This window comes from Cicer arietinum, chromosome 7 (genome assembly GCF_000331145.2).
Source record: "Cicer arietinum cultivar CDC Frontier isolate Library 1 chromosome 7, Cicar.CDCFrontier_v2.0, whole genome shotgun sequence".
Classification (NCBI taxonomy): domain Eukaryota; kingdom Viridiplantae; phylum Streptophyta; class Magnoliopsida; order Fabales; family Fabaceae; genus Cicer; species Cicer arietinum.
Window position 1 is genome coordinate 56208906 of NC_021166.2, and position 12956 is coordinate 56221861.

The 12956-nt window shown below is 28.9% G+C and overlaps 2 protein-coding genes and 1 long non-coding RNA gene across 3 annotated transcripts in view; 2 read left to right on the top strand and 1 right to left on the bottom strand.

Annotated features, from left to right (window-relative positions):
* Positions 1-1647: 1647 nt before the first annotated feature.
* On the top strand, positions 1648-8709 carry LOC101489034 (alanine aminotransferase 2-like). Its single transcript, XM_004510513.4, has 15 exons — positions 1648-1883; positions 2892-2942; positions 3205-3255; positions 3715-3780; positions 3992-4053; positions 4353-4431; positions 4526-4630; positions 4743-4853; positions 5289-5426; positions 5538-5612; positions 6058-6178; positions 6281-6435; positions 7254-7328; positions 7467-7670; positions 8340-8709. Exons 1-15 carry the CDS (start codon positions 1698-1700, stop codon positions 8454-8456), a joined length of 1596 nt encoding a protein of 531 aa, XP_004510570.1. The 5' UTR covers positions 1648-1697; the 3' UTR covers positions 8457-8709.
* A 1911-nt stretch (positions 8710-10620) lies between these two features.
* The window catches only part of LOC101488697 (uncharacterized), a 6155-nt gene continuing 3819 nt past the window's right edge, over positions 10621-12956 (bottom strand). The window contains exon 5 of the mRNA XM_004510512.4: positions 10621-10897. Within this exon, the coding sequence (XP_004510569.2) occupies positions 10676-10897 (222 nt within the window). The 3' untranslated portion in view covers positions 10621-10675. The remainder of the gene's footprint in view (positions 10898-12956) is intronic.
* Positions 10730-12210, top strand: LOC113787630 (uncharacterized). The gene is made up of 2 exons (XR_003474144.2): positions 10730-10870; positions 11944-12210. It is a non-coding gene; the product is annotated as an uncharacterized lncRNA (long non-coding RNA).

Consider the following 12956-nt stretch of genomic DNA (forward strand, 5'->3'; position numbering starts at 1 on the left):
CTTATTATATTTTAAATATTATAAACAAATAACAAAAAATAACAAAAATAAGTAGTGAAATTATTTTATATTAAAACTATTCATTGACACTAGTAAATAAACAATTTAAATTTTAAAAATAAAATCATGTGTAATCAAATAATTATATTTTTTTTTTGTTATAATGTAAATAAATATATGATGTATATTATATGTAAATGGCAAGACTAACTTGTAAACAAATTATATTTATTTTAAAATTTCAAATAACTTTCATATTTTTACAATTTTAAATACTAATTTATTAAAACATATAAAAAAGACATAACTACCCTTGTGTAAAAACATATAAAAAAGACATAACTACCCTTGTGACAAGATATGATAAAATTCTGGATTAACTTATCATATCATATTATATTAATTCTTCAAACATTTGATTTATATATGATATGATAATTTATTCACATCATGTCTTTTATTTTGTCTATCAAATAGGCTTAAGTGTATTGAGGGGTAGAATATATAAGTGAGAATGAAAAATAGAAAACACTTTAGTTTGACCTGACTATTCTGGGCTTTGAGGATAAATGAGGTAACCCGAACACTTTTTTTATTTATTTAAATTTTTTCAATACTTAAAATTTGAAGAAAAAAATATGAAATCTATCAAACTAATAAGGTATATATAATATGGGAAATGATGCATGGTAATAAAGTACAAATAACGAAAATATACAAAGTTATAGAAACAAATTTTTTTTCCACCGACCCTCTCATGTCCACTAAGCATCAAAATCAATCTTTGACCAATCTTTGATAAATTGATAAATCATTGTTTTTTTTTAAAATAATTTCGTATTAAATAATATCACTCATATAATATAACACAAAACACATCACAATAGAGGACGAAATAACGACACTGACAACAAGTTTAATGATGTCTTAGATTTTTAGTCGTTTTTCTCATTCTAATTTAATAATTTTAGACATTTTAATTTTTTATTTTATTTTGTAAGTAAATTGAGTTGAACTAATAAATTAAAGTGAACATTTATTTTGAAAATGAAAACAGCAAAAAAAAAAAAAATTTAACTTGTTTTTTGAAAAGAAAAAACTACTTTAAATTCGACAAAATAATTTGAACAGAAATATTCAATTATTTTTAGGTGGTTCTTCATTTATTCTCAATATTCAATCAAAATATTCAATAAGAAAATTATTTAGATTGAAACTTTCCATAAATCATTAATCTAATTTTGCACTATCCAATTGAGTTTTTTAACTATTGAATTCTGGAATTGGATAAAATGTCGAAACGCGACTAGTAACCATCGATCATACCAAATCTGTCAATATCAACGACAGAAAAAAAATCCAGAATCAAAATATAGATGACATAATAAGATAGACTTTAAAAGGGTCACAATTAAAGGAGGTAAAAGAAAAGTAACATTGTAATAAGAACAGTTTAAGCAGGTATATATTCGTGTGTACTATTCTTACATTGTACATTGGTAGACGAAATTAACGTGGGGCAACCTCTAGGAAAAAACACACATCCATAGGTTGTCGTTGTTTTCTTTCCAATCAAGTTTCTAGATAGTAGATACAGGCACGCCCACGTTGCCTTTTCAACTTTAAACATCACACTCAATAAAATAAACCAAACCAAATCAATTATCGCATCTCACTATAAAATAAAAACTCTCACAATGCGGAAATCCGCTGCAGACAGATTCAAGCACCTTTTCAATCGTTCCCTTGTTTTTGTTCGACATCAAAATCAGCAACACAATTCTTCTTCTCCTCTTCACTATCGTTTGTTATCTTCTGCTCATTTTTCTTCAATGGCTTCTGATTCCCCTTTCCCTGTTACCGCTCAAAATATTAACCCTCAGGTTTTTTGTTACCTCTTTTTTTTTGCTGATGCCCTTTTTGTTATTCTTTGTTTTTAGGTGTGATTGAGTTTAAAGTTTTTAACTTTGTGATTCTTGTTTTCAATGACGCCCCGATTGTTATTTTTTGTTTTTAGGTGTTCTAGAGTTTCAAGTTGTGAATTTTAGATGATTCTTATTGTTTTCAGTGATACCATGGTTTTTTGTTTTTGTTTTTAGGTGTTTTAGAGTTTAAAGTTTGGATCTTTATCATTTTTCTAATTTGGGTTTTAGATTATGTCAACTTTGATGATTCTTTGCTTATATGGGGGGGTTTTGGGTTTGGTTTCTTTTTTCGTAGTGGGTTTTAAAATTGATGTGTGATGTGGTTGTTGATCAAGGGTCAGGTTTTGGTTGAATTATTGGGTTTTTTGGGGGGTTTATAAGGGTTGCTCTATATTATACTGATCTGTGACTGAGGTTTGACTCTGACCTTTTCTTTCTTATTTGATTTCCTTTTGGTTGTGTGACTGATGACTGACTAATAGCTGATTAAAGAAGTATTATGCTCAATTCAGTGATTTTGCTTTGTTTTTTGTGTACTACCATGGGATCAGTAAATTAATTTGTTGCAAAAGACACGTTATGGCTAAGATTAACTAAATGGTTGGGCTCAAATGGATAATAAGCTTCAATGAAGGTTGAGTCAATCGGGAAAACCCTAGTTTGAACCCTGGTTAGAACAATCCTTAGTCAAGACTTTTCTTAGCTGAACTCCGGATTACCTGTGACATTTACTTTGAGAACCAGAGGGTTAAAACAAAAAAAATAAAATCATACTTTCAATAGGAGCAAGTTTGACAAATAATTTGATGGTTTAGGTTATTTAACCGAATTTTTTCTTATGTCAACAAGAAAAAAGTTTCATTATTTATGAAATGTGTTTTTAGGTCATAATACTTGCTCCACTTTACTTACACCAATATTTAATCTTTAGCTACTTGTCTGAAACAATAGTTTTTTCCTGTGTAGGTTCTGCAATGTCAGTATGCTGTTCGAGGAGAGATTGTTACACTTGCCCAGGTACCGTGGTTTTATTGTATATGTTTGGATCATGTCATTCATTGAAAAGGTTTTCCTGTCTTTGCAAATTACAAATAGAAACATTTTATATCTTACACTTAAAAAATAACAAAAAACACATGCCTTATTGCCCTTCTAACATTATAGTGCTGCTTTGACTAAAATATATAGCTTGAAAGTTGAATTTGTCTTTGCTGTATAAAGTTTGAAATGGACTTTTTTCAGTATATTATTATCAACTTACAATGCCTTATTGCTGCAGAATTTGCAAAAAGATTTGCAGGCCAATCCAGGCTCTCATTCGTTTGATGAGGTACTTCTCTTTTTCAACTTAATATCTTCTTCAGTAGAACTCTTTGGTTTTTTATTCTCCGGTTGGCTTCTAGATGGCATCATGATGGTGCTATAAAGTTCCTAATATCATGGGGTCATTGGAGATATTACAACATGTTATCATTTATCTGATACCTGTGATGTGATATTCCAATCTATACATTGGAGTAGAAGTTCAAAAAATGGATGATAGAAAAAATTGTAAAATACAACTAGAAGCATCGAGTATAAATGCGAATCCAACATGGGTAGAATGGCATCTGTAGTATGAGCTGTCTATTAGTATTTATATTTTAATGTAGTTTGGGCATAATCATGTTGGAAATGGGGAATATATATTTGTATGTGATTGTGACATACTGCACTTCTACTCCATGAAGTTGTTTTTCTACATTTGTTTTGTTTTTTTTCGTCTCACTTCTCTTTTATCTGAAAATAGATAATTTATTGCAACATTGGGAATCCTCAGTCTCTTGGCCAGCAGCCAATAACTTTTTTCCGAGAGGTATGTTTCTTATAATTCTGTATGGTGAATGCAGCTACTATTTTGGAATGAAATATAAGCAAAAAGGGTAACTGAATAGCCGGTGTATCTGATCTTAATTTTTAACCAGATACATCAACTTTTCAGCTATCATTTTTGCTTATATTTCATTCTGGAGGGAGTAACTTGATACAAATTGAGCAAATGCTTATTTCAGTCTCATCTCTGTCAGGTTCTTGCATTGTGTGACTATCCAGCTCTTTTGGACAAAAGTGAAACACAGGGTTTGTTCAGGTATTGGGATCAAATAAAACTAAGTAGCAACATCGAGATAGCTAATCTTATCAAAATTTGTGGATAGAAAATTTGTGAAACACAGGGTTTTGTGGATAGAAAATTTGTTAGCGCTTGAATATTCTATCAACAGTATCAAAATTTAATTAGAATATGTCTATCCATTTTTACTATGTTGTAGTCTATCCTGTGAAGCAAAATAAAACTTGCTTTTGTTACTGATGATTTTGGTCTAAGTTGTAGGTTTCAATATTCCTCTTATAGTTTTTACAAATTATGGTTTTCCCTGCGTATTGCAGTGCTGATTCAATAGAGCGAGCATGGCAGATTGTGGAACAGATTCCTGGGAGAGCAACTGGTGCTTATAGTCATAGTCAGGTATTTGATTATGTTATCTAATTTGGTTTATTTGATTATTATTCCTTTACTATACACTGGATGGATCATGAAATATTTTTTATTTCCATATCAGGGTATTCAGGGTTTGCGTGATACAATAGCCGCTGGAATTCAAGAACGTGATGGTTTTCCTGCTAATGCCAATGATATTTTCTTGACCGATGGTGCAAGCCCAGCAGTATGTTTCTTTGCTTATGATAATTGTCCTTTTGGTTTTAAATATCGTTAGTGTAAACTTATTTTCATGTGAAATTTGTGTGTGGTTTAAAGACTCATTTCTCTATTTTCAGGTCCATATGATGATGCAATTACTCATAAGATCAGAAAATGATGGTATTTTGTGTCCCATCCCTCAATACCCTCTATACTCCGCCTCAATTACTCTCCATGGTGGCCACCTGGTAACAATTTTCTCTATACAATCACATATTTCCTACTTTGATATAGGTCACTACTTAGTTGTATTTCAGCTAGTGTTGTCAAATAGCAGCTGGAACGACACTATAGCATAGCACAATTTGAACAAATCGCTATTGTTCTGCGATATGCTATTTAGTATGAAATGTTGTCCAATAGTGGCTATAGCATAGCTGAATTTAACAAACCGCTATTTTCTGTGATCCGCGATTGACAACATTGGTTTCACCTTGAGTATTTAGTAGGCTATATGCCATCTTTGAGAATACAAATCAGAAAATGATCTATATATATATGTTGACAAATATGTGCGTAATTGGAAAACAATGACTTGTTACTCTGAAAATTCGAATTTAATATGCTCTTATTTTACTTTCATTGGTTGGAATGTCATATTTACTTTGATATTGTTTTTAAAGGTACCTTATTACCTAGATGAAGCAACTGGTTGGGGGCTGGAAGTATCTGAAGTCAAGAAGCAGTTGGAAGATGCCAAGTCCAAGGGCATCAGTGTTAGGGCTTTAGTTGTTATAAATCCCGGCAATCCAACAGGGCAGGTGAGCTGCACAATACCACGCAGTGTTAATATACGAGAATGGGTACTGATTAAAGTATTGAAGCCTAAGTTGATCAAATTTGATAATATGGAATTTCTGAAATGTCTCTAGGTTCTTGCTGAGGAAAATCAACGGGATATAGTAGAATTTTGCAAGCAAGAAGGTTTGGTCCTTTTGGCTGATGAGGTAATTTCACCGTTTCCTAAAATTCATGAAGCTTGGTAATGAGATTTATTGAGTAGTATCTGAACTTTTTCTAATGTCAAGATACAAACTTTAGTCTCACCTTATGTATGTGTGAAAAAACTGTTCTGTTGAAACCATTCTTAGGGCCCGTTTGATACAAATTATTTTTTATATATAAAAGATCACCTTTAGGAGTTTTTTTTCTTTCTGTTTGTTACTAATTTTAAAAAAATGGGATTCTAAAATGGTTTCAAATGATAGTATCTTGAAAATCATTTTCGATAGATGAACTTTTTTTTAAAATGTGATTTTCATCATAATAACAAACACAATATAATTTATGCTTTTCTTAAAAATAACTTGTAAATTATTTAATACCAAAATAACTTGTTTTATAACCTGTTACAAACAAATCCTTATTGTGAGCATGAAATTCATGTCGTAGGTATATCAAGAAAATGTTTATGTTCCCGAGAAGAAATTTCACTCTTTCAAGAAGGTATCTCGATCCATGGGATACGGTGATGATGATATCTCCTTAGTATCTTTTCAGTCAGTTTCCAAAGGTAAGTTGGCATAACAATCAAATTATTATATCAAGAGAGAAAATACTTTTACGCTCGTAGGTGATCCTTACTGATGAAAAATGTCTTTCTCTTTGGCTACAGGCTATCACGGGGAGTGCGGGAAACGAGGAGGTTACATGGAGGTGACTGGTTTCTCTCCAGATGTGAGGGAACAGATTTATAAAGTGTCATCAGTGAATCTTTGTTCTAACATCACTGGTCAAATTCTTGCAAGTTTGGTCATGAGTCCACCTAAGGTTAAGCCTTTACTTCTTAAAGACAAATTTCTTTTTGGTTATAACTCTTCATTACGTGCTTAGAAAGAACATTAAACATTACACTAACCTCAATTAAGATGAGTACATGAGTGGATAATGAACATATTAGGAGTACACTTATGCTGAAGAGTATAACGGGTAAATCCGAAAGTAATCTATTTGGATAGAGGCATTACCCTGCTATAGCAGTAACTTTGAATTGTTCAATGACAATGATGCATATATGCTAGAATGTTCCGTGCCTCTTCTTTTTCTTGAGCTTGAATACTATTTGCTCTTGGCTTGCTAAAAGCAAACTAAACCTGAAATCCTCCTAGAAACTTATTACTACCTGTCTTTTTTTTATACGACTCTTTTGTTGATTTCACATATATTAAGAAAAGTAAGTACTGTGTTTAATATGCTCATGTTATTTATAGAAGTTCATAAAATACTCTTTTGTGTATAGATATATCTGTACTCGACTTTTTATCTTGCAAGACAAATTGTAGTATTAATCAGAAATATATTTAGAAAAAATAATAATAAATATATTTAATAATTTGAAATGTAACTTATATTTAGGATCAGAGGTAGTAGATGGTTATGAGAAATAAGAAGGCATGTCATTAGTGACAGCCTCCATTGTCATTTATGATAAACAGAATGCAATACAACTTCAAATTATTCTTTAACAGAAGTTTTTTTGGTACATTATTCTTAACAGAATTATTATTTGTTAATGAAAAGAACAAGCATTACTAGTTTGATATTGAGTTCCACATGTAACATTCAATGAATTCCATGAATTTCTGCAGGTTGGAGATGAGTCCTATGAGTCATTCATGGCTGAGAAGGGTAGTATTTTGTCTTCCCTTGCTACGCGCGCAAAGGTTAGTTACCTCGCGAAAAATTTCAAAGCAATTCTCCTGCGTTATGAAGCCACAACCGTAATGAATAGTAAAATATTTATAAATTATACCATAACCATTTTTCTCCTAACCTTTCTCTATGATTTATATTCTATGCAGTCACTGGAAGAAGCTTTGAACAAATTAGAGGGTGTAACCTGCAACAAAGCAGAAGGAGCAATGTATCTGTTTCCTCAGATTCGCCTGCCCAAAAAGGCGATCGAAGCTGCAGAGGCCGAAAACACAGCACCTGATGCCTTCTATTGCAAACGCTTACTTAATGCCACAGGAGTTGTTGTCGTTCCCGGTTCTGGTTTTGGACAGGTTTGTTCATTTACTCATTTATTATAAATTCATTGTATCTTAATTTTACAAATAATGATAATATATACTCCATCCGTCACACATAGAAGTAGAACATTAGCTCGTCTCATGTAGCATGGACATGAACACCAGACATGACACTTATACATAGACACATGTAATAATTTGAAAAAATAGAAGTGATTGAATACAAATAACTATTTGTCGATGTTTGATACGTGTCACACATCAAACACTTTTAATCTAAATTCTTAGTGCTACGTGTTGATGTCTGACATTGATATGTGTCAGACAACAAACACACTTTTAATCTAAATTCCCAGTGATACGTGTCTGACACTGATACATGTCAAACACCAAACACGTTTTTAATCTAAATTTTTGTTGCGACGTTGCTTTATAATACCAAGAGAATATTAATTATCCTCCCCACCCCCAAAATATCCTAATTTATTGGTATCATAGTCTACCCTAAGCTAATTTATTAGTCCTATCAAACTCCTGCTACAATAACTGTATTTTGATCGAAACAATTATTTTAACTTAATAAATATAATTAGTGATTTTTTCAATATAATTTAATGATTTATTGACAATCTAAAAATATGTCCCTTTGTTGATTATTCTAAACTAATTGTATAATAATGAAAAATTAATTTGTTTTGCAAGGTTCCTGGCACATGGCATTTTAGGTGCACAATTTTGCCTCAAGAAGATAAGATTCCAGCCATTGTCACTCGCTTGACAGAGTTTCATGAAAAGTTCATGGATGAGTTTCGTGATTGAGTACTAATTCTCAGTTCAATTTTATTCCCCTATAGATTTTAGGGTGCCTAATTGAGATATACTAAACGTTGATGGATTTTTGTGCTTTGAGAAATAGGCTCTCTTAATTGTGTTTCTTGATGAATAAATTTTGTTGTTAATCCATCAACTTATAGTTGCATTTTGAAATATGCATGATTTGAAATAAAAATATAATCAAAATTCAGTGTATAACTTTTTCCACTGTCAATCGATTAACAAATCTTTATTTGTATGACTTTTATATAAATTAAGTCATATTTTTAATTCTTATCCTTTCTTTACCAATTAATCATCATCCTTGGTCCCGAATATAAAGATATTTATTTGTCCTAAATATAAACAAAATAATATCATTCTCAAAATACCTTTCAACAAATAAAATAGTCTGTAACAGTCAATTACTTTTTTATTTTTGAGATAGTATGATGCATTGATATTTCATATTAAAAGTGTATCTAATATTTATTAATATTTGATACCGACACAACAAAACATATAACTACATTTAAACATTTACAAGTTTATTTTGGTGTTTCATTACATGCATTAGAAACAGACATATGATATGTCATATATGTGTTGACATAAAAATAAACACATATTTTTTAAATATTTGAAAGGTAGATTAAATTAAAATATATGAATGTCACTCCTATGCTACATTAGAGACACCACAAGATCTATTAGTTTATTATATGCCTCTCTGCATGGCAGTGAATAGCCATGTTCATGTAATCTCATGAGTCATGACAGAGAACTCTGAAAAGCAGGATACCCTTTTATTTCTTACTCACCAATTATGATTTTTTTTCTTCTTTTCTGTTCCTAAATTCTAATAGAAAAGGACACATGCATGAAAACAAACACATAAAAACAACAATAACCATCACTTTCTCCTTGTTATTTTTCTGCTTCCAGAACTACACTGTTCAATCCATGAATTAAATAGGAGTATACTGTGCGTTACTTGAACTTATCTATAGTTACTCTCAAATTCTCATTTTTTTTTGTCAATAAATTTCTCATATCTTAAAATTCTAAACATTGTGTAAATACACAAATTAGTCTTTGAAATTATAATCATTGGTCAAAATAATCTTTAATCTTTGCAAATCAATGGATATATTTCTAAAATTATAAATTATTAGTCAAAATAGTCTTTTTGTTATTAGTTTTGTCCTTATATATAGGACTCATTTGATTAAATCATATTTATTAAGAAAACTAATTATAATATTAAATTTGTTGATATTGTTTTACAAATGTACCTTTTAGAAAAGAGAACTAGTTTTTTTTTTAATCATAATATTTATTATAAATTGTAGAAAAAAATATAATATAATTTAGAGTATATTGAAAATAATTATTGTAGTTAAAAAATTACAAAAAATCTTATGAAAATGTACAATGAAAAATCACAAGAGTCTACCTATAAGGACAGAGGTAATAACTTTTATAGTACATGTTAATTACATATAGAATCCCTTAAGTTTGATTTCACATTAACGCCATCAAACAAAGACTAATTTGCCAAGTCTTAGAAATTAATTTGTTAATAAGTAGTCTTTATACAATTGCACTTAATATCAAATTTGTCTTTAAAATAACCTAAATTTCAAAGACAAATTAATCTCTAATAAATCAACATTGATATAGGATAACATGTAATGTTACATGTCTAAATAATGTACCAGAGCATAAGCAGCTAACAAAAATTTTATCAATAGGCTATTTTAATGACATTTTATAAAGGATTAAATAAATTTAGTTCTTTTAACTTTTTTTTACACTTTTTAATTCCTATAAATATCATCATTTTCAATTTTAGTTTCTATAGTAAGAATTAAAATTGAAAAATATAATATTTATAAAAACTAAAAGTGTGAAAAAATTTATAAAGATTAAAAATAAAATACAACAATTTTATTAAAATTAAAACCTTATTTAACCCCTTTATAAAATTTCATTGTTTTTCAAACTTATTGTAAAACATGCTAACTTATTATCAACATTAATCTATTAAAAAAAAGTTAAATAATTGAGAGTCTATTTGACCAATAGTTACAATTTTTGAAGACTAATTTATCTATTTTTTTTTTATAATGTTATAATTGGAAAAAACAAAATTACATTGGATAAAAAGTTAAAACATGAAGGGCTAGTGCCAAGTGATTAATATTCAAATAATTTAATATTTTTTAATGGTTGTTATTACAAGGGAAGCATCCACATGAGCTGTGCATAGAAAATTGTGAGTTATGCCTATGAATAATCTTTTTAGCATTTTCAGTGGATTTCTCCATTTGTTCCAAATGCTTTTGTCTAGCTGTTTCTCTCCATTCTTCAGCTTTCCTGTGAACCACTGACATCCTCTTCATCAACTTCTCTTCCAGGTTTGATCTCATCTTTTGTATTTTCACCTATAAATTATTATTAATAATAATAAAGCATGCTTAGTTTCAATTATTTTGAATTTTTAAATTGATAAACTTGCTTGGTAATGTGTAATGCTTTATTTTAGAAATAGATTTGTGTTTTCAATGATTTTGGGGACTTTGAAACATTTTATAGTATTATTGAGGTTTGAAAAGACAATATACCCTGTTTGTTTTTATTGTAATATTAATATAATTATTAATTTATGGTATGAATAGAATAGTAGTAGATTGGACTCTACCCAAAAGAATAGTTGATTGATTCTCCATCCAATATCCAGCTGTCAATTTCTTTTTAATAATTCACTAAGTGAAAAAGTAAATAAACAGTGTTTCTTGCATGAAATCAATGTAGAGGGAAGAGTGATCCTCAAACCCAATACTAACTAAGGCAAAAAAAAAAAAAAAAAACCATTCACCAATTTAAACATTTTTTCCCACATAATATAATAAAAAAGAATCTGAACTAAAATGCAATTCTTTTGTTTTTTCTTTGATAGCAAATATCTGGAGTTAATTTGTTAGAGAGAGGGAGAATTTATTAGAGGCAGATATTGAAATATCTCATTTATTTTGTGATAATATTTTTTATTGTCATTTTTTAAATTTAGTATTAATTTTAATTATTAATAAAGTAAGAGACGTTTAAAATGAACTGTATATTTTTATAAACAATTAAAATATTAAAAAATTATTTTTATTATTTAAAAAATATATTTTTATTGATTAATATTTTATGAGTCTAATAATGTAGAAAATGGAAACTCAATATTTAGCCTCCTAACCCTACCTTGATAGGGGGCAATAGGGGCCAATGCAATTCTTTTATTTGTTTAAAAATGCATGACAATTCATATTGTGCAATAATAGTTATATACATTTTATATTCAAGTTGACATAACTCTAGCTAACTCATACTCCAAGTTTCTCACGAATTTGTGAGTGTAATGTTCACATGTGCTCTTCAATATAAGATTAGAAACATTATTGTTTATGGGTTTTTAAGATTTATTTTTTATGTTTTAAATTAGGGAAGCATCATGGTGAGGAAAAATCAGAAGTGGAATATTGACTCGTCAAGAAAATAATATTATAATGGTATCCATGAATTGGGGGTGGCTCGAGGAAATAAGCCAACAACATTCTGTTGTAGTCAAAAATTCAAACTATGATCTCGTGTATAAAACTTGTATCTATGTATACTTATGATGTCCTTGGATTCTACATTTGTTAAGGACAAAAGTGTACCCATGTGAGGTGCTAGTAATTTTAACTTATAAACTATCATAAATTTTAAAAGAATCGTCATGTAAAAAGAGTATCTTAGTTTGTGTTTGAATCTACTACGATAAAAATTGATTTTAAAAGAATTAATTTTGTAGAAAGAAATTATCACTAAATGAAGATCAAAGATAAAGTAAAAGTGAATTGAATAAAAATTTCAAAATTAAAATTCAATTCTAGAGATAGAGATAAAAGTTACAATTATGCGAGTAAAATCAATTTTATTTGAGAACAAACGAACATGTGAAAATCTTGTATCTAAAATTAATGTGAGTGTTTGGTTCTAGTTATATAAATTAAAAGTGATTTATGATTGATTATTTTTACGGAAAATAAATTTGAATAATAAATTTGAGTGTAAAATTATATTTAGAGTCAAATCTACAAATCTTAACGTCAACTTAAAAGTTCAAAAAGCAAAATTAATATCAATTGACACCATTTAAATATGTCAATCAAATTGTGCATCTAAAGTCACTTTTGCTTGTCTCTTTCATCCAATATATTTTTTCCATTCTTATGCTACTTGCAATTTCCTTCCTTTAATACACATTATGCTATTTTAGCATTTTATATATTTTTCAGAACTATTTATTAATGTGTCATGAGTTACAAAACAATCAATAATATCTGTTATTTGACATTTATTACTCCGTCATCATTATTGTAATAGTTCTTTATATAGTTTTAACTCTAATTAATATTAAATTCTTTTAAAGGTTTCTGGAGAAATATATATATATATATATATATATATATA

Coding starts and splice junctions, on each gene's coding strand:
- LOC101489034 (XM_004510513.4), top strand. CDS start 1,698: ATGCGGAAATCCGCTGCAGACAGATTCAAGCACCTTTTCAATCGTTCC. Junction 5,427..5,537: donor CCGGCAATCCAACAGGGCAG/GTGAGCTGCACA, acceptor AAATGTCTCTAG/GTTCTTGCTGAGGAAAATCA. Junction 6,436..7,253: donor TGGTCATGAGTCCACCTAAG/GTTAAGCCTTTA, acceptor GAATTTCTGCAG/GTTGGAGATGAGTCCTATGA.